General features: G+C 35.8%; 4 protein-coding genes and 1 non-coding gene across 6 annotated transcripts; 2 read left to right on the top strand and 3 right to left on the bottom strand.

Annotated features, from left to right (window-relative positions):
- Positions 1-378: 378 nt before the first annotated feature.
- LOC103320718 (enhancer of rudimentary protein) lies at positions 379-3,393 on the bottom strand. Its single transcript, XM_008222429.2, has 4 exons — positions 3,257-3,393; positions 2,459-2,552; positions 1,445-1,565; positions 379-671 (listed from the first exon to the last, which is right to left on the bottom strand). The coding sequence occupies exons 1-4, from the start codon at positions 3,257-3,259 to the stop codon at positions 581-583; spliced, it is 309 nt and encodes a 102-aa protein (XP_008220651.1). The 5' UTR covers positions 3,260-3,393; the 3' UTR covers positions 379-580.
- A 793-nt stretch (positions 3,394-4,186) lies between these two features.
- LOC103320719 (Major facilitator superfamily protein) lies at positions 4,187-7,214 on the bottom strand. The gene is made up of 4 exons (XM_008222432.2): positions 6,133-7,214; positions 5,655-5,756; positions 5,024-5,194; positions 4,187-4,885 (listed from the first exon to the last, which is right to left on the bottom strand). Exons 1-4 carry the CDS (start codon positions 6,793-6,795, stop codon positions 4,289-4,291), a joined length of 1,533 nt encoding a protein of 510 aa, XP_008220654.2. The 5' UTR covers positions 6,796-7,214; the 3' UTR covers positions 4,187-4,288.
- Positions 7,215-7,356: 142 nt separating this feature from the next.
- GPX7 (glutathione peroxidase 7) lies at positions 7,357-10,114 on the bottom strand. Of its 2 annotated transcripts, XM_089045784.1 has the most exons (7): positions 9,670-10,114; positions 9,417-9,493; positions 9,219-9,280; positions 8,879-8,997; positions 8,609-8,776; positions 7,874-7,944; positions 7,357-7,598 (listed from the first exon to the last, which is right to left on the bottom strand). In XM_089045784.1, the coding sequence occupies exons 1-7, from the start codon at positions 9,946-9,948 to the stop codon at positions 7,529-7,531; spliced, it is 846 nt and encodes a 281-aa protein (XP_088901910.1). In that variant the 5' UTR covers positions 9,949-10,114; the 3' UTR covers positions 7,357-7,528. The 2 variants fall into 2 exon arrangements, with proteins under 2 accessions (XP_088901910.1, XP_008220655.1); XM_008222433.2 differs by lacking the exon at positions 7,874-7,944 and having other exon boundaries at positions 9,670-10,101.
- A 3,602-nt stretch (positions 10,115-13,716) lies between these two features.
- On the top strand, positions 13,717-18,842 carry LOC103320721 (eukaryotic translation initiation factor-like). The gene is made up of 9 exons (XM_089045782.1): positions 13,717-14,150; positions 15,009-15,080; positions 15,232-15,327; positions 15,577-15,732; positions 16,136-16,233; positions 16,381-16,468; positions 16,562-16,912; positions 17,004-17,246; positions 17,382-18,842. The coding sequence occupies exons 1-9, from the start codon at positions 14,004-14,006 to the stop codon at positions 18,438-18,440; spliced, it is 2,310 nt and encodes a 769-aa protein (XP_088901908.1). The 5' UTR covers positions 13,717-14,003; the 3' UTR covers positions 18,441-18,842.
- Positions 14,595-14,699, top strand: LOC148919649 (small nucleolar RNA snoR103). The gene has a single exon (XR_016124848.1). It is a non-coding gene; the product is annotated as a small nucleolar RNA snoR103 (small nucleolar RNA).
- Positions 18,843-18,936: the final 94 nt, after the last annotated feature.

The following is an 18,936-nucleotide window of genomic DNA, read 5'->3' as shown; positions in this document are numbered from 1 at the left end:
AAATTCTTCTCTCTGGGTTTACTAAACTGCCGGGGAAAATCTTGTAAAACTGAAGGAGAAACACTTCAATCAGCAGAAAAGTAGCCAGTGCTGTTTTAGATGACGGTTATGGACCTTTTGCTGCGATCCAAGACGGTTATTTGACTTTTAGTAACAAAATTTAGGTCCTCAGATTTCACAGCACTTTTTCCGTCGCTAGTCGTTGGCCTTATGGTCAGCTTTGGCAACGGTCTGTGAAAGTCTTTGCTAAAAGTTGAAATTTTTTACAAACGCAGCCTGAGCCGTTTGAACAATTGTTTTTTCTTTTACTAGACATAACCTAATTTCAGAAATATCCTCTTTAAATAGTACAAGAGCCTAATATCACCACCGTCAAGCTTATGAAACAAAAGTTGCTTTTGAAGATATGCGCACAAATAGAAAAGTTACAACACCATGCTAAACACAGACCAGATGCAAAGCCCAGATAGTCACAAATTATACACTCCATTAGCCATTCCCTTTATAATGGATTCAAGTCTACAAATCCTCTCTCTTTTTTTGCGGATTGCCACAGAACTAATCTGCAGCATCACTTTAGTCAATGTGCCAGTTTCTGCAGATGTCGAAGTGTCCGTTGTTTAATCCATTGCCGGTCATATGGCAGATAAGCTTGAATTGAGTGATCATAACTGCAAACCAAAACCAGAAAGAGGAGTGTTAGTGTCCTCCCAAGGCAACAGCCACCACAAACAAAACTTGACGGACCCAGATTTTATTAATTTCAATTTCACAACGGATCATGTTCGGTTCTTATCACTTTCCCATCCCAAATTAAACAGGCTGTCCAACTGGTGGGGCTTTGATGGACGGATAAAGTAAAGTATAACGGCTGGCCTATGGTAACTCCTGTACAGCTATGTAGCCTGGTGACCGGAAAAAAAAAGTCCGTACTTTAAACTTTTCAACTGGAAAGGTGCTTTCCTGATGCAACTATAATAACTCAACTTCAAAAATATAAAAATATATATATATAAAATAAGGTTAGGCACTCACAATATAAATAAATAAATTTGTACTATCCAGGAAATAATCATCTGTGATCAACATTCACATTCAACAGATAGTCATCTGTGTAAACCTCATTTGTTTTATACAAAAGTTTAAATTATTTAAACCACCATATGTCGTGGTAGATGATCCAATTCTTCGAAAGACCAATCAATAAAATCCAATTCGACAACATAGCCAAATATACATATACTCTGTAATGATTTAACTTTTATATTACACCTTTTTTCTGTAGGTACATAGTAAACATTTCTAACTCAAAATTCAAAGATCATTGACATAAATCTACAAAAATTGTTCAGTGGGAAGGCTATACATATTTTGGTGCCTACATTGTGTGTGTGTGTGTGTGTGTGTGTGTGAGAGCGAGAGAGAGAGAGAGAGAGAGGCGTACACTAAAGCACTCATGTCAGCGAGGCCATCAATAAAGTTGTAGAGATCTCCAATATCGTATGAGATATTTCTAATTGCTGGATTTAACTCCCTCAGCTTCCTCTCATACAGTCCACATATACCTATACATGCACAACAGCATAACCTCTAGTCAATGCAAACAAAAAGATGATGGTTATAACAACATTATTTCTTGGGAGCCCTCCAACGCCTTTTCACCCAAAACAGATTACAAGTATCCAACTGTGAACCAGGAAGGCTTAAAAAACTCACAAGAAACATATAGATAAACAAAGAAACCTGTTTTCTCTCTCATATGAAGTGGAAGTTTTATTTGTCACATGAGTTACCATGTTTCATTGAGCACAAATACACTAATCATAAAACATGTAATATAGTAGTGTTCTCGCAACTTATAAATCCAAATACTAAATAAAATAATTATCTTAGACGGCTGCACAATCAATCATGATCAAAAGCACTCAACCAAACTGGAGAGACACCACTGAAGGGAAATTTATTCAGGTGCCCCTATGTGAGTTCTATTCCAAATCACTGGATCGTCCATAGGGAGTTGGGAAAAGGTTGACATTCATATCTCTAGTGACATACTAATCTTTCATTTCTTTACACCGTACAGGTCTACAGTTCTCACATGGCCAAGCAATTACCCCAAATACTTCCTACTGATTAATTATCAAATCTTTCAGTTTTCATGAAAAAATTTAGTTATTCAACCTATGAGGTGAAAGTAAATGAATCATTTTCTGTTACTAGATAAAATCACCTATGCCCTTTCTTCAGTTTATTTTGAGAAATTAGCAGCTCACAAGCATTTCTTATTATGTAAGAATTCATTTTATAGCACGATGAAGCATTCATATTCCCTTTAGCTTTAGGTAAATACACTCTAAAGCCAAAAGATTTGAATGATGGTAATAATGATAGTTTAATAACAACAAAACTTATCCAAAAAAAGACTGTAACCACGACAAACATCATTAATAAAACATACCATCCATTGCTTGACTTATTGAATCATAGTCCATAAAGGTTCTAGTTGCTTTGTTCTGAGAAGTTTGCATTAGAATGATGGTGTGCTTGTTAGCCTACACATGATGATAAAATTACAATGTAGTCAACATTCCAACAAGACGGGCACGTTTCTGGCGAGAGTAACTTACAATGAAACACGAAATGAACTGTTCACACCAATAATATCAAATCAAAATAAAGCGAAGCATATATATATATATATATATAGTTATTATATTGTAAAGCTTGACAACAAAATTCAAAAGAAAAATTCATATTTACTTCTCATGGTCTCCGACATTCATATTCTAAAATATAACTTCGAAAAAACCACAAATTAGAACCCTAGCTGTCTGTTTGGTTCCCTAGTAAACGAAGAAAAAAATCGCAATAGAGAAGAAAAAAATCGAATTTTAAACCTAACAGGCTCTGGTACTTCAATATTCTCAAACACAGTAGAAAGATAACCTCGATTAAGATTATCCAGAGACTTCTAGATTCTCTGATTCAGGCTGAAAAGTCTAATTTATATAATTTTAGCCACAAATTTTATAGGAAGGCCAGAGAGCATTATATTGGTGGTTTAGGGAAAAACTGAAAGACAAGAGACAGAGAATATGACAAAGAACAAAAACCCTAATTTGGCAAACAGGAAGGCTTTGATTTAGGAACGAAACCACATGCTTGCAAAGAATAGTAGGAATTACAGAGAGAAAAGTGAGATTCGTATCTTTACATATAGAAAATAAATCAATGAAAGGAAAATAAACTAGATTACCATGTGAGAGCTGACAGTGATGAACCAGAAGCTCGCAATAATGTTATGGCTTCGTAGGAACGACGCGACCACCGGAGGGAAGGAGGAAGAGAGAGAGAGTTGAGGACGACTTGAGCAGGGCCACTGTGGCCCACTAGGTTAGAGCCTCGTCAGAATTGAGGGCATAATAGACAATTAAGATCTGGTTTCTGTAGTCTTTAGATGGAGAATTGACCGTTAGATTTGTATACTTCCTCTCGCATTATAGTAGAAACTGAAAAATGGGGGAAAGAAGGAAAAAGCAAAATACTTTTTTGGGGCTTGCCGACCACAAACAATTAAAAATGAAACGAAGAAAGACTTTGGGCTGGACAGGTAAACGCAAGTCAAATTTTTTTTTTCTTGGGTTCGAAAAACTCAAGTCAATCAGAAAACAAGGATTTTATGGTGGCGAAATTTTATAGCGAGGGCTTATACATGGTTTTTAGGTGAGATTCTCTCTCTCTTAATCGTTAAATTGGGTTAATTAATTTAATTCAACGACTAACTAATTTAATCCAACAGTTAAAAGATATAGACTCACTTAATAGTTATATATTAGGCCTCATTATGAAATGACTCGATCAGAGAAATGGGGATTGTGGATTGGTTGGTCCAATTCTTTCCCAACAGCCCTAGTGGCAAGCAAAGGACCGTTTTGGTATTTACCAATGGGTGTTAAAGGAATTCTAAAATTAACTGGTTATAACAGCTGAGCACCTTGTTTAAATATCACTAAATCAATATTTGAGTGCCTCTTTTTATTTTTGTTGTAGGGGGAGAATTCAAACTGATCGCCTCTTGTAAATATCACTAAATCAAGAGCTAATTGGTGGATATATCATGTATATTTGTTATATGATACGTGGTTTCAATTACCATAATAACCTTTGTCTAAATAATAAAGCATGCTCTCCCTAAAGCAATTTTACTGTGTAAACATCTTTAAGATTTTGTACAATACAATGTATGTGGCTAAATTCTTTACATCTGAACCTATAAAAAAATGAGCGCCTAAACTTCAATTTTCTCCTTCATTGGAACCAGTTCCAAGCTCTCATCATCTACAGCACTAACAGCATAGTTTTTGGTCAAAAGATCAGAAGGAATCAACACATCAAATTGATCAGCCTTGGGAACCAAAAATATCAAAGCAAGTGTTGAAAACCTCAACACATTCCTAATGAGAATGGCCAGCCATAAGTTTGTAAAATCTGTCCTTGTTACATTCAAGGCATGAAGAACCACCCCTCCACCCCATTTAGAGGACAGTGAGCCAAGGCTGTCAATGCACATCAACAGAGCAAAAAATGTGCCTTCAATGCCTAGAGGGCAAAGCCTTGTGCTCAATACGATCATGGGCATCCATCGAATTCTGCTAACGATTCGAGAAATGCATTCTTCCATGATGACGAAGACGTAGTCGGGAATGCCCAGAATTAAGTTCCACCTTAGGATGAATGTGAGATCGAGCACGCCTGATATGGCGTAGAGAAGTTGAGCAAAGAAGAGTAGGTTTCTAAAGGGGTAGTCTTTTAGAGTCTTGTGGTAGATCAGAACCCCTACTATTGAAGCCATTGCACCAACTGCATATATCATCCCAACAAACTCCTGCCCATGGATAAAGCCAATTAGTCTATGTGAAAGACATATTGTCCTTGTATCAATAACATGCTGGTACGTTTTGTTATTCACGTGTCATGTTCTCTAACAAATAATATGTAAAGAGTGGGAAAGCTAGAGAGGGACCTGAGAGAAAGCAGGACCAGCTGTTGGGTCAGTGTACCAATAAAACTGGCCTTCATGAGTGCTAATGCTGAGAGTCAAAGATAGGTACATGTAAAGGGAAGGCTTCCACACCTGAGGACATTTGATTGTTTTGTACATGCCCCTTATTGCCACTCCTACTTCTTCTACTACCTGGACATGCACACATTTGTATTTAAACATATATAGATATTGTATGTGGAAATATTACTGGGGAGTTTTCATATATATACAGATATATATTTCCCTTAAAATATATTGACCCAACTCTGGTTGGTTGGTGAGAATCAATGGGGTCCTACAGGGGTAAACTCATGCCACTGTATTTTGTAAATCAAAAGGCTAGGATTTAATTAATATATGAAAGAGCTAGGTCACCTTAGTTTAATGGTGACTATATATTAGGGGCGTGGTTCATAAAATATATATATGAACCATCAGGTGAGACTTTAGCGGAGTTTGTCGCAGGAAAAGATTGATAATGACAGGATGAGTTTTTATTTTGTTTTGTTTTATCCCAGGACCACTGGTTTTGCTGAAAGAGATAATAAAATAAAGCATAAAAGAGAAATGTGGAAAATTTATGGTTAAAAAAATGTGTAAATTTTCTAACCTTTCTTTTCTCAGAACGAAGGCTGGTTGATCCTTCTTCATATATAACAAAGCCCAGTACAGTCAGAAAGACTGGTGGGATTGCCAAAAGACCCAATGCACCCTACAACAACAATGTGCAGCTTTCAATTCTTAGAATCCTTCATCCAAAATAAATTAAAACCCAAGATATAAAAATACTGAACAAATGGGGTCATAAGAAGATAAGACAGCACAATTCTGTTCCTTTTAATTAGTTTATACTCTCTGCCTTTTACTTTATATATATAGATGTCATAGATCCGTCCAGAATTTCTGGGAAAAATATTGCACGAATCTTTATTGGGAAGTTCCAGATAAATATAACATAAAAATATGCCAACCATATGCACGAACCCATATAAGATATACAGTCAATTTGCATAATAAACTATACTGCACATATATCTGTAACACTAAATAAATACTATAATCTATATCAGTTTTTTTTTTAAAGGTACCTGAGCACCAAGATGGTGAACAAAAAACCCACTTGTAGAGTACCCAACCAAAGCTCCGGCAGATGAGCAGAACCCACAAAGGCTCTGCAAATCCGAGGCCAACGATCGGATCTCAATGCTATTCCTTGCAATACAAGCATCAATCGTCACGTCCGCAATCGCTACACTCGCCATGACACCAATCAAACAAGTCAAAGCCACAGCAGCAGCCAAGCTGTCACTTAGTGCAACCATGAGAGCTGAAATGATCCCTGTAAGTCCTGCTAGCACAAAATAGGGTCGTCTTCTATAGCCTTGAACTGGAAAAACGTCAGTCAATAAGCCCCAAATGGGCTTCATGATCCATGGGATGTAGTACAAGCCTATGTAGAGCTGCACAACTGAGGGTTGGACTTTCTGGACATCTTTCCAGTAGAAGTCTGCGACCACTCTGAAATAAGAGCCTGAAAATCCTTGGCTGAGGCCATAGACGGTGACCACACCCAAGACAAAAGTTGGGTTGAGTTCTGAAGAGAGCATTTGGAGCCATTGGAAGGGTTGCTGGATCATTTGAGCAAATGGGTTCGTGGGGTTTGAATGGCGGTGATGATGATCATCATCTTTTTGGTCTGAAGTAGCTTGATCAATGATATTGGTTTCTTGAGAGGGATCCATGGAGAGCATGGATCTGGGGAAGTAAAGGAGGTAAAAGATTTGGAGGCTCAAAGAAGAAAAAGTCTAGGAGGGTCAGTTCCATCTTTTGTGTATTTTTAATGGTTTGTTAATTGATGACAGTTCATGAAGTATTAAAGAAAACGCAGGGTTGGAACTTGGTTGGATTAATTCAATATAATATGTCTTAAGAATACAAGTCGGACTTTGTCAGTAAATGCAACTTAATGCTAAAATCTTCAGAGGCAATATTATATGAATAAACAGGAGCTCAAAGACAACAGCATCTGCAAGCAAAGTACTTCAAACTAGTATAAAGACAGAAGCCGATATGTTCACATATAGTTAAATTGTTCATCTATCAATGAACATTTTGCAACAAATGCACCATAAGTAAGGATAGTTTTAACTCGTACCAAAAAACTTGGGCTAAAAATTTGGCGTGAGAGAATAGGTTGACGGATTAAAAATTAGAATTTTATCACATTTCAAACCATTTTAGCCAATTAGAATATAGGCTGAAATTGAATGGTGAGACAAATTGACAAAATATGGCTGCGAGACATGACTAGATTTGTATCAATGCAAATTATGATAAATATGAAAAACAACTGAAACCAACAAGGAGTGCGTCCATTAACCCCCAAAACAAGAAAATAAAACTCTACTGATAAGACAGATATGTAAAAGCTATTAACTAAAACGCCATATACAGGGATTTCTACGCATGCTCCTCCATCCTCCCTTAACTGGGTGCCGCCGTGCATGTTGTGTAGCTCTTCTCCTCAAGCTGCCACCAGTTTCTGGATATCCCTCTGAAAAAAATTGTATAGACAAAGAATCAGACCAACAAAACAGCAAGACTGAGAACAGTTACTTCTACAGTTACTCACATGACAGGATGGAGCTGGTAAAGAGGAAATACTCTTATATTTTCGGTTCAGATTATGATGCTCAAGTTGCAATGCTATTTCAACTCAGAGACACATTAAGCAGAAAATGCACACGTCATTTCGATAGCTAATATTAAGTTTCAGAGCTGATTCAATCTTTTTGTTTGTTGCCTTTATAGCTATGTTACTAAACTAACCTCTTTGTTTTGGTATGAATGAATTTTTTTTTCAATCCAAAGAAAGCTGCAACAGCAGCACAGACTGCAAACTAAAAAGTTACAAGCAGCAAACTCAGCAAACAGGCTCAAAGAAACAACTACAAGAGAGTATCTCAGGAGATTTATAGGAACATTCCAATTAGCATCAGTGGTTAAACAAAACTATTAGCCTTTAACTTCGAATAGGCTTCATATTTTATCAAAACAAAAATGGAGCAGTTATTGGAAAGGGGAATTTTAAAACTATTTCACTTCATAAAAATAAGAGCATTAACTTTAGTCTTACTTGACCACCAAATCATCAAAAAGAGGGAGAATGGAAGTGAGAGTGAGAGTGGAGATGGGATTGGGAGGGAAGATGAGAGGAGAGGATGGGAGGGAGAAGTAACAAAAGTGAAAACAAAAACTAAAAACTGAAATCTATTTCAATTTCAATTTGTTTTCATTTTCAAGATTTTGTTTTCATTTTGTTACTCCTCCCTCTCATCCTCTCTCTCAATCTCATCCTCACTCCCATTCTCACTCTCATTTTCCTCTCTAGCACAAAAAATGAAAACTAAAAACTAAAACTGAAATGGTTATCAAATGGGCCCTAAGGTTCTCCTTTTGTGAAGGCTTGTCACACACTTTACTAACTTATAGATGATCCAATCAATACCCAGGTATCATTGAATTTACAAATTATAAAACCGAATGAAACAAGGAAAAGCATACCTCAATTTGAAAAGGTGATGTTGTTGGTGGGTATCTCTCAACAACTTTACCATTCTTGTCCAACAAAAACTTCTCAAAATTCCACTTGACAAGGTCACCTAGAAAACCTCCTGCACTTGATTTCAGAAACTGGTAAACCGGAGCTGTGCTGGGACCGTTGACATCAACCTGTTATGCACTTTTAGTACTTGAAACAACCATCTCCGTAAAAAAATATATGAAAAGAAAAAATAAAGTAATGGATGGAAGACATGTAGCTGAACCTCGCACCTTGTCAAAAATAGGGAATTCAGCTTTAAACCTTGTACAAGCAAACTGCTTGATTTCCGGGTTTGATCCAGGCTCTTGGCCCCCAAACTGATTGCAAGGGAAAGCTAGAATCTCAAATCCTACATACACAGCAACTATTACCACCTGACTCTAATGTTTACCCTGACCAACCAAAAGAAGGTGACTTGTGTAACAAGAAAAAAGCACTGTCTTTATGGATGTAATTGGCAGGACTATCCAAAGGATTTCAGAATGTATAAATTCAATCTAATGCACATTTTTGTGGAGAAAAAACTATTATTGAAAAGAATCAATAGGAATTTCCCGAGATGGAGCATACCTTGAGTTTTGTACTTTTCATACAAGTGTGACAGTTCTGAGTAATTTGAAGAAGTCAATCCACTGATATACAAACAAGTATTTTTTATTAATTCACAAGCATCTCAAACTTCCACAGAGGCCTTTCGTAAAATTCAATTTGACAAATATATTACAAAAGTTCAGCTCAGAGGCAAATATCCAAAGGGCTTCTCAATACCATTTTGAAGCCACGTTCACAATCAGAAGAACCTTCCCCTTGAATTTGCTAAGAGGAACATCCTTTCCGTCAATATCCTACATCAAAAAAAACTTATTGACTTCATAAATATCAAATTGATACCAATTTTTGTCATCCACAGAAAAAATTGAGCTACAAGTTTGGTTCTTTTCCCAGTCACATCCAAATGGTATTCTGCCTATTAAGGAAAAGGAGAAAAAAGTAAATTCTTTCAGGAACATATACGATATACCTTGACACTGAAATCATAAAGAGTTTTCTCTGTAGCCGCTCTTGCATAAACACCCAAAGACCGAGCTTTGAAGAAAACCCCATTAAAACTCGGTGATTTCAAAGAGAACCCGTTCTGGAAAATTGCTGATTTAGATGACCCAAGTGAAGATTTGACGGAGGGGGTCCAGAAAGCCATGGAAGGGCATGAAGCTGAAGAATTTGAGCTTCTTGTTGTTTTTGTTTGAGAATTACCGTGTAGAGGGGTTGAAAAAGTTGCAGAGAAAGGCATGGAAGCCATATTTGTCTGGTTGGGGACTTGGAGCTCGGTTGGAAATTTGGAATTGGTAGTTGACGAGCTCTTCCAAATAAATAGCTGGTTGGGCTGAATGTTGATTATGTTGAAATCTCTGGACTCCGTATACAGAGAAGCTCTCTTGTGGAGGGTGTGCTCACACGTGGTGTTCGTGTTTTTTTGTTTTGTTTTTTTTTTTAAAGATCAGGGTTAAGTTTGTGTTTTGTTTGCTTTTTTCTTGTTTGTTTAATAGGGCTTTACAATTAAGGTTTCGATCTCAATCTCGGGATATGCCTACCTTGTCAAACTTTTTGTATTCCGACAAACTTTAACGAGCGGGGAGAATATATGTCACGATAGATCTTTTTCAACGAAATTTTATCAGGATTACGACAACAAACCACTTGTTAAAATCTATCTAAAGACGTACTCAACTAATTAGGGTTAAGTTTGATTACATCGTACGAATCTCTGAAATCAAAAATCTAATCATAAAACCTAGAGTCGACTCTGAAATTTTAAAAGCACTATGCAAAATGAGTAATGGAACCTCTTAAAACAAAATCTTTAACAAAATAATTAGAATTGGGACCATATATATTGAATCATTGATAGCAAATTTACAATTAAAACTCACCAAAAGCCAATCACATTAAATAAAAATCCTCTGATAATTACTTAATGAATTTTCCTGGATCAATAACTATACTATCCTAATTTAAACTATAATATTACATCATTAATTATCTAAATTTGTCTTGGTCATATGAGGATGGACTTATTGATTTGGGAATTTTCTTCAATTATCATTTAGAAAAAAAGGGAGTGAAAACTCCAAGAATTTGAGAGAGATAATTGAGCTTGATTCGTGAAACTTGCAAAAGAATGCTACGTGCAGTGATGGAGCGAGGATTTTATATGTGAGGGGCTAGGGATGGCAGTGGGTCTAGTAAGGGCCGGGTATGATAATATCATCCCCGTCCCCGCTCTCCATCCCCTCCCCTGGCGCCCCTGAACCCATCCCCATTTAATAGGTTTGGGAATCCCGTCCTGTTCAATCGGGACTATCCCTATAACCGCATCGAATCCTTTTTTTTTTTTGCATAAAAAATATTTATCATAAATTTGAACATTAAGTTTCATATAAAATTATCATTCAACACATCCAAATTAACTATAAAGTTTGACTCAACTATTCAAAATCACATCAATATGAAATTACAGAGAAGATTATGAAGAATTAGGAGAGGGAGGTTAACTTAAGGTTAAACATAAATATTTTATTTATTTATTTAAATACAAACATATATATTTTCAGGTCGGGTTTTGGGATGGGGATGCCAATACCATCCCCTCCCTACACCCATCAGGGATTTTTCAAGTTCGGAGATCCTCATACTCAATACCCGTTGGCCTCGAAATCTCTCCTAGATAGGGTCGGGGACCCGCCCCAGCAGGAATTTTTGCCATCCCTATGAGGGGCCCTCTTACAAAAATATTTATATATATATTAAAAAAAAAAATTGAACTCACAATACATTCCAAAAGTAACCAAAAAGGCCAAAACATCATACATAATACATATGTGATGAACTCTTTACACTTTTTTTCTTTTGGTAAGCTACAAATTAGTTGAAAGATCTATTGAACTCAATACATAATAATTCAAAATTTCCCAAATCCTATAGGCAAAGAGAAAACAATAAAAAATAAGAGAAGATTAACAATCTTAATTAAGTGAGCCAACCCAATTGAAACTTGATAATTTGGCCAAAAAAAATAAATTGATACTTGATAATATATTATATGGAGAATAAGAGAATAAATAGTCAAAATTCTAGAGAAATTGGTGAAAATGACTCTTAGATTTGAAGGACTTGTGTAAAAAATAATAATATGTATACTAAATTTTCGGAGAATTGATCTAAAACATTAAAAAAATATGTAAACATGAAGAGAAAACCATAAAAATATTTGAAGTATCATAAAATATATTAATAAACAATTTTTTTATATATAAAAATGAGGGGTGGGCCTGAGACCACACTGGTCCTTAAGTGGCTCCGCCACTTAAACTTGTATGACAGTTGGGGGAAAAGAAAAATAAACTTGTATGCTATATAAGGGTTTGGCTATGTTATATATTACATTAATATATTATGTATGCAAAGTTTTTGTTTTTGTTTTTTTAAATGTGTCTAGTATGGAATATAAATTTTTTGGTCTGCAAAGTTAATGGCAAATTTTATGTAGCATATTATACTAACCTCAATTTGATTATTATAAATTATAAAATAACTATAACCTCAATATAATAACATTTAATACAACAATATAATAAGTAAATTTAGGTTTTAGCCCAAAAAAATAAAATTCACTTTTGGAAAAAGGCAAAGCTTTTTAGAAAAAGACAGAAAAACCTATCAACTTTCAAATCAAAGATATGCAAATGTAAAGGATTCCTTAGGAAATCCAAAAATAAATAAGGGTAATTTGGTCTATTTTTGTTTATTTTACAAAATTTCTCTCTCCTTTATGTTTTTCCAAAATCTCCCCAATATAATATTTGTGGGGCCCTATGCTTGTGCTCACCTTGCACACCCCAAGAACCACCTCTAGTAAAATTTAAGGTTGAGTTACGTGAGTATCCAAGCATAATCAAGTCATAAATGCCCTAGAATAGGCTTATGGTTAGAGTTTGATGCTTGAAAATGGATTTGAAACAAGTTCGGAAGGTAAAGTTTTTGGTTCGACATTGAATTTATGGTTTGGAAGGTAAAATCCATTATTGGAATACTTTTTTTTATTTTTGGAGTACTTAAACGAATTTTATTGGATTTTTAAATAATTGAAACAATTTTAAAAATAATTTTGGAATTTTTTTTAAAAATTAAAACTGCAAAATAATTCATTGCTATTTATTAAGTAATTTATGAAATTAATTAAATTATTCACACAAGAAATCATAACTAAAAACTAATTATTTATTACATTAATTAAATAAGACTAAGATATTACTTATTTAAAAATGTTAAGTAATTATCTATATTGTCCCAAAGAAAAATAAATTCCACAAACAATTTAAAATAATTAAAATATTAAAATATGAATTATTCACTAAAATATAATAATAATAATAATATAATTAATTAAAGTAATTAAATAAGGCTGAAATATTATTTAGATGTTTAAATGTGAATTGTATTAATACTAGTCTTACCACATGATTTGACAGCTGATGTGTACACACCACATCATGTAAAATAATAGTTTCTGTTTTTCTAATTTTATTTATTAAAATACACTTCATTCATTTAATTGATGTGACATATGATATCAACATGTCACATCATGTGGTATATAAATATGGGATAAAAATATGATAAGTATAACATTATATATACATATATAAAATGAAAATGGATGCACGTTTCTTTCTATAAAGGGAAAGGAAAAGTTGGAAAGTAATTGCAATGACTCAATTATGGAAACACGTCTGACCAAAATACTAAAGAAAAAAAACAAAATAAAGAAAGAAAGTTATTTTGGAATTTTTTAATTTTACCAAGATGAGGTTTAAACCGAATAAAAGTTTTTTAACCAAAGAAAGAAAGATATGTTTAACAAAATAAGAGTAGATTTTATTTTTCCTTTTGATTATTTTGTAAATAAATTTTAAAAAGTTTTTTAATTTTTAATTTTTACATATTTAAGTTATGAATTATATATATTTTTTTCAGTCAGAAATTATATTACCTCGGTTCCTAAGCGTTTCAGGAAATTTAAGAGTTAAAACGACAACCGGAAGGTTTCTCTCAATTTTAATTTAAATAGGGCTTGCGTTTCTATCGTCTCTTCTCTCTGCAGCGGCTGCGAGGAGATTGCACGCCTACACATATAGAGAAAAAGAGAGAGAGAGAGAGAGAGAGAGCCTCTGTCTCTATCTGCAAACACAACCTAACCCTATCCACGATACCAAACGCCCCTTTCTCTCTTTACCCAATCGGACGGCTGCAATCTCTTCCCCTTATCTTTTCCTAAAAAATCAACGGCGCCAAGTTATGATGGCGGATCCGACGGTGATAAGCTTGAGACCTGGAGGCGCCGGTGGCCTCCGTGCCCCCAGATTCCTCGCACCCCGCTTTGATTCTTCTTCTTCAGAGGCTCAGGCTCTCCAGTCCCATGCCGGCCTCGCTCCAGCCTTCAAGGTCCCTCCTAACCCTAGCTCCAAACATATATAGATATGTATATTTGTATGTATGTATGTATGATTGCAGAAGCTTATTAATGAATGTATTTGCTTGTTCTACAGATCTGGTTCTCTGGATGTTTAGTTAGTTCAAAACAATATTTTTCTCATTTTTTTTCTTCCTTGAGTGGATATCGGGTTTTGTATTATATATATTTTTGTTTGGAATGGCTTCGGTGTTGTATTATAAGGTTGTTGCCTGGACATATTGAGCGTAATTGCTAAAGAGTTTTACTTTTTCTGATAAATGAACGTTATCATTGTACAAATTGGATCTTCATTCACATTATTCCTTGAAATCCTCAAAAACCAAAACTTTGAGTTTCCTAGAAAAAGATTTGATCGTCCAAATATGGTGAATTTGATATTGGTAGATTTAAACGTCCTAATTCTTGGCAGGGCTCTCAAGAATGTGTACCAGCTGTAAATATGGACGAAGAGTTATATGTTGGATTTAGGTGGGCATGCAATGAGTCCGCAATGCCCATAAAGAACCGACATTACATGTTAAGCTTCTTAAGTATAATTTTGGCTTCTGTCTGTTGATTGTGATTTTCTAATTGATACATGTGTTCTAATTTGATATGTCTTCATTTTTCAACACATGTGATCTATTATGGTTGTATTTGTGTCTTAGCTTTCTAGGTTCAATCTCTAATTTTGGTATGGTCGGTCATGCATGCCATCCTCACTCTTCGTTAATAACACATCTCCTTTTTTGTGTGGGCTTGCTTATTTATGTTTTGAGGTATATAGTTAATTTACTGATGATTACAACTTATATGTTTTTACTCTTTCAAATGTGTTCTTGTAATAGACTGGTGACTTGCGGTTTGAAGGTCGTGAGCGTGTTCGATATACTAGAGATCAACTTTTGCAGCTCAGGGAGGTACTTATCGTGATCAATTTTCTTAATAGCTTCTGTTGTTTTTTAATATGGTTATGAAGCACAAGCAAGAGAAGTAGAATATTTCTTAGTATGTATATTTCCTGGAAAGTGTGGCTGATAGCGTTATATGATGATCTTACTTCTTGTATAGGCTACTACTATCCCTGAGGAAATTTTGAAGATTAAACAAGAAATAGATACTGAGTTTGTTATAGAGGATCCTACTTGGGGTCGTGCAGATGCCAATGTGAGTTTAATTACTATTCTCTTCTGCCATGTAAATGTTTTATTTTTTCATCCAAAAAAAAAAAGAGTAAATGTTTTATTTATCTGGACAGTAAACTCGTGAATATCAACTTTCACATTTACAACTGTTGAGTCCATGTGATTGGATTTTTTCAAATTCTTCTTTCATCCTATGATTCTATAGGTCATATATAATTTTCCCTTCTTTATATGTTTTAGGACTTCTAACACTGACTTCAATTTTATTTAGCTGCAACCTCAACCCCAAGCTCGTTATTCTGAGCCAGATAATCGCGATTGGCGCGGTCGATCTGCACAGTTGCCTGCTTCTGAGGAAGATAAAAAGGAATTGAATAACCAGCAAAATTCCCAGTTTGGAAGGGCGCAAATTTCTGGTAACCAAGTGGTAATAAGTTATTATCAGATTGTGTAAAGGATATACATGGTCTCTTGTCTCTTACGATTCTATGTTTATGCATGCTATACTACAGAGTAAATTTGTTTACTCTTCCTGATTCCTTGACCTGTGCAGTAAATACCACCAAAGAAGTTCTACTTAAGACATTATTTGTAATTCTAATTATTGGATATCGAGTACTTTGTGTTTCTAATTGTTTGATAATTGGTTCTTGATTTCTATACATACTCAATAAGGAATCATTGGCTGGTATGTTTAATTGTCTTATCAAAAGTCATTTTAGGATGCTTATGGTTGTTTGATGGGGTTCAAATGGCACCAATGTATGTTGGAAGATTTTGTTTGTTTCAATAGTTCTTTTTTCTTATCCTAACCTTTTGCACAAAACCAGGTAGGGCCTGCTCCTGCCCTTGTTAAGGCAGAAGTTCCATGGTCAGTTCGAAGAGGAACTTTGTCTGACAAGGAACGTGTGTTGAAGACAGTGAAAGGGTAATTTGTTCTCTTCTACCTATGAGCTGAAAGATATGCCTTCATGATTTGTATTACATTTTAAAAAATGCTTTCTCGACTTTTTCTTTTGTGCATCTGCCTGTTCTATCTGAGTATCTTACAAAAAGTGTTCTAATTTCTGTGCAGTATATTGAACAAATTGACACCGGAGAAGTTTGATGTTCTCAAGGGTCAACTTATTGATTCTGGAATCACAACTCCAGATATTTTAAAGGTTTGTATTCACTAAATATCTTGAATACTTTGAACTCCATACTGAGCTATTGCTTTCTGGCTAAAGAGCTTTAGGGTTCAATTTGAATTGCAGGATGTTATCTTTCTGATATTTGATAAGGCTGTGCTGGAGCCAACATTTTGTCCTATGTATGCCCTTTTATGCTCAGATCTTAATGCAAAGCTTCCTCCTTTCCCATCTGAGGAGCCTGGTGGGAAAGAAATCACTTTTAAACGAGTCCTATTGAATAATTGTCAAGAAGCTTTTGAAGGTGCTGACAACCTAAGGGCAGAAATTAGGCAGATGACTGCTCCTGAGCAAGAAATGGAATGCAGAGATAAAGAACGAATGCTTAAGTTGCGAACTCTAGGAAACATACGCCTTATTGGAGAACTTTTAAAGCAAAAGATGGTGCCTGAAAAGATTGTCCACCATATTGTTCAGGTCCTTGCTAGTGTTAAATCACTTTTTCTGGGTTGTCTTTTTATACAGGAGTTTGACTGCTGGACTAACTATGCACTCTTGTGTAACACAGGAGCTTCTGGGACATGATGGCAAAGCATGCCCTGCTGAGGAGAATGTGGAGGCAATATGCCAATTTTTCAACACCATAGGTAAGCAGCTGGATGAAAGCCAAAAATCTCGGAGAATCAATGATAGCTATTTTAGTAGGTTGAAGGAGCTGACTACAAACACTGAACTTGCACCACGGCTGAGGTTCATGGTCCGTGATGTTCTTGATTTGCGGTCTAACAACTGGGTCCCCAGGCGTGAAGAGGTGATTCTACATATCATGTCATTTCTCCTTTCTGTTTTAAGGGGGGTTAACCATAAAATGCATTGAGGTACATTATAGTTGGAACTTGTGTTTCTGACTTGTGTTTTTTTTCTTTTAAATTCTCTATTCTGATAGGTTAAAGCAAAGACTATCAGTGAAATCCATTCAGAAGCAGAAAAGAATCTAGGGTTGCGTTCAGGTGCAACAGCAATGATGAGAAATGCTCGCAATGCTGGTTCCCATGGGGATTTGAGCCCCGGAGGGTTTCCTGTTACCAGGCCTATGCCCGGAATGCCAGGGACCAGGAAAATGCCAGGAATGCCTGGTCTTGATACTGACAATTGGGAGGTTTATCGATCCCGTTCAATGACCAAGCGTGATGGTTTGGGGCCCTCCCAGTCTGCCATCCGTGTCCAGCCACCTTTGATCAACAAAACACCTTCTCTTAATTCAAAATTTTTACCTCAAGGAAGTGGTGGCATAATAGCTGGGAAAACAAGTGCCTTGTTGCAGGGAGCTGGTGGTCCTCCTACCAGAACTAATTTGATTGCAGGAGTTGAACCTCTTACTCAAAACCCCAAACCTATAGTTCCGGCTGCATCTGCAATTCCTTTGGAGAAGCCTCTGGCTCCTGCAACTGTATCAGATTCTGCTAAGCCTCTGGCTCCTGCAACGGTGTCAAATTCTGCTGTTCTTCATAGGAAAACTGTTTCTCTGCTGGAGGAATATTTCAGTGTTCGGATTCTCGATGAAGCACTTCAATGTGTGGAGGAGCTGAAAGCCCCAGCTTACCATCCAGAGGTTGTTAAGGAAGCTATTGCCGTTGCTCTGGAAAAGATCCCACCATGTGTTGAACCCGTTATAAAGCTTCTTGAGTTCTTGTTCAATAAAAAAGTTGTGACATCTGTTGATATAGGAACTGGGTGCCTTCTTTATGGGTCAATGTTGGATGATATCGGCATTGATTTGCCAAAGGCACCAACTAATTTTGGTGATGTTATTGGGAAGTTGGCTCTGGCAGGTGTGTTGGACTTCAAGGTTGTGACACAAATCCTGAAGAAGGTGGAAGATGACATGTTCCGGACAGCCATCTTTGGTGCTGCTAAGAAGAGCATTACGTCCAGCCCTTCTGGGCAAGAATTTTTGGCAAACCAGGAAACTGAGGTCCAGGCTTGTGAGACTTTGCTTTCCTGATTCATGCTAGTTTTAGTTATCAGAGGAAAGCTATCTGGCTTTTGGCCGCAGGGGGAAAGAGCAGTAGGCCTTATATTTTCCCCCATATTTTTGAAAGTTATTTAACGGAGGATAATTTTATTCAGTTGTATATTTTTCTTTTTGGGGATTTTAGTTTAGTTTTGATGAAGCTGAGAAACATGATGTCTTGTATTTCTCTCGAGCCTGGGTTAAATTCTTCCCAGGAACAATCGAGATGAACAGGATCTTGCATGATCCTTTTGTTACATTAGTTTTGCAATCTTGTACTATTAATCTGGAATTTGTACTTGGCCGGTATGTGGTCTTAAATTTTCTCTATGGATATTGTTTATCACTTTGTCTTTTAGCTTTAATAAATCTTCACCTTATGTTTTGCTTTCATCTTCTTCCTTCGCTTTGGCGCGTAAACCCTTGGTGAGTTTATGACGTTGTACTTTGTAAAGTCCGTCTTTTTAATGTAGTTTCTAGTTTCTCT

Source organism: Prunus mume, linkage group LG2 (assembly GCF_029339155.1).
Source record: "Prunus mume cultivar Tortuosa linkage group LG2, ASM2933915v1, whole genome shotgun sequence".
In the NCBI taxonomy this organism is placed as follows: Eukaryota; Viridiplantae; Streptophyta; class Magnoliopsida; order Rosales; family Rosaceae; genus Prunus; species Prunus mume.
This window is presented reverse-complemented; position numbering and strand designations above follow the sequence as displayed.

Bases quoted from the DNA above. Each gene is read 5' to 3' on its own strand.
- LOC103320718 (XM_008222429.2), bottom strand. The intron at 1,566-2,458 runs GTATGTTTTATT...GTGCATGTATAG, and splicing joins AATAAGTCAAGCAATGGATG to GTATATGTGGACTGTATGAG. The intron at 672-1,444 runs GTACGCCTCTCT...TTTGGTTTGCAG, and splicing joins GCTGACATGAGTGCTTTAGT to TTATGATCACTCAATTCAAG.
- LOC103320719 (XM_008222432.2), bottom strand. From the start codon at position 6,795: ATGCTCTCCATGGATCCCTCTCAAGAAACCAATATCATTGATCAAGCT. The intron at 5,195-5,654 runs GTTAGAAAATTT...GTGCATGTCCAG, and splicing joins TTCGTTCTGAGAAAAGAAAG to GTAGTAGAAGAAGTAGGAGT. The intron at 4,886-5,023 runs GTCCCTCTCTAG...ATCCATGGGCAG, and splicing joins CTGGTCCTGCTTTCTCTCAG to GAGTTTGTTGGGATGATATA.
- GPX7 (XM_089045784.1), bottom strand. From the start codon at position 9,948: ATGGCTTCCATGCCTTTCTCTGCAACTTTTTCAACCCCTCTACACGGT. The intron at 9,494-9,669 runs GTATATCGTATA...TTTTTGATGTAG, and splicing joins TTTATGATTTCAGTGTCAAG to GATATTGACGGAAAGGATGT. The intron at 8,998-9,218 runs GTATGCTCCATC...CTGTGTATGTAG, and splicing joins TGAAAAGTACAAAACTCAAG to GATTTGAGATTCTAGCTTTC.
- LOC103320721 (XM_089045782.1), top strand. From the start codon at position 14,004: ATGATGGCGGATCCGACGGTGATAAGCTTGAGACCTGGAGGCGCCGGT. The intron at 14,151-15,008 runs GTCCCTCCTAAC...TTCTTGTAATAG, and splicing joins GCCTCGCTCCAGCCTTCAAG to ACTGGTGACTTGCGGTTTGA. The intron at 15,733-16,135 runs GTAATAAGTTAT...GCACAAAACCAG, and splicing joins AAATTTCTGGTAACCAAGTG to GTAGGGCCTGCTCCTGCCCT.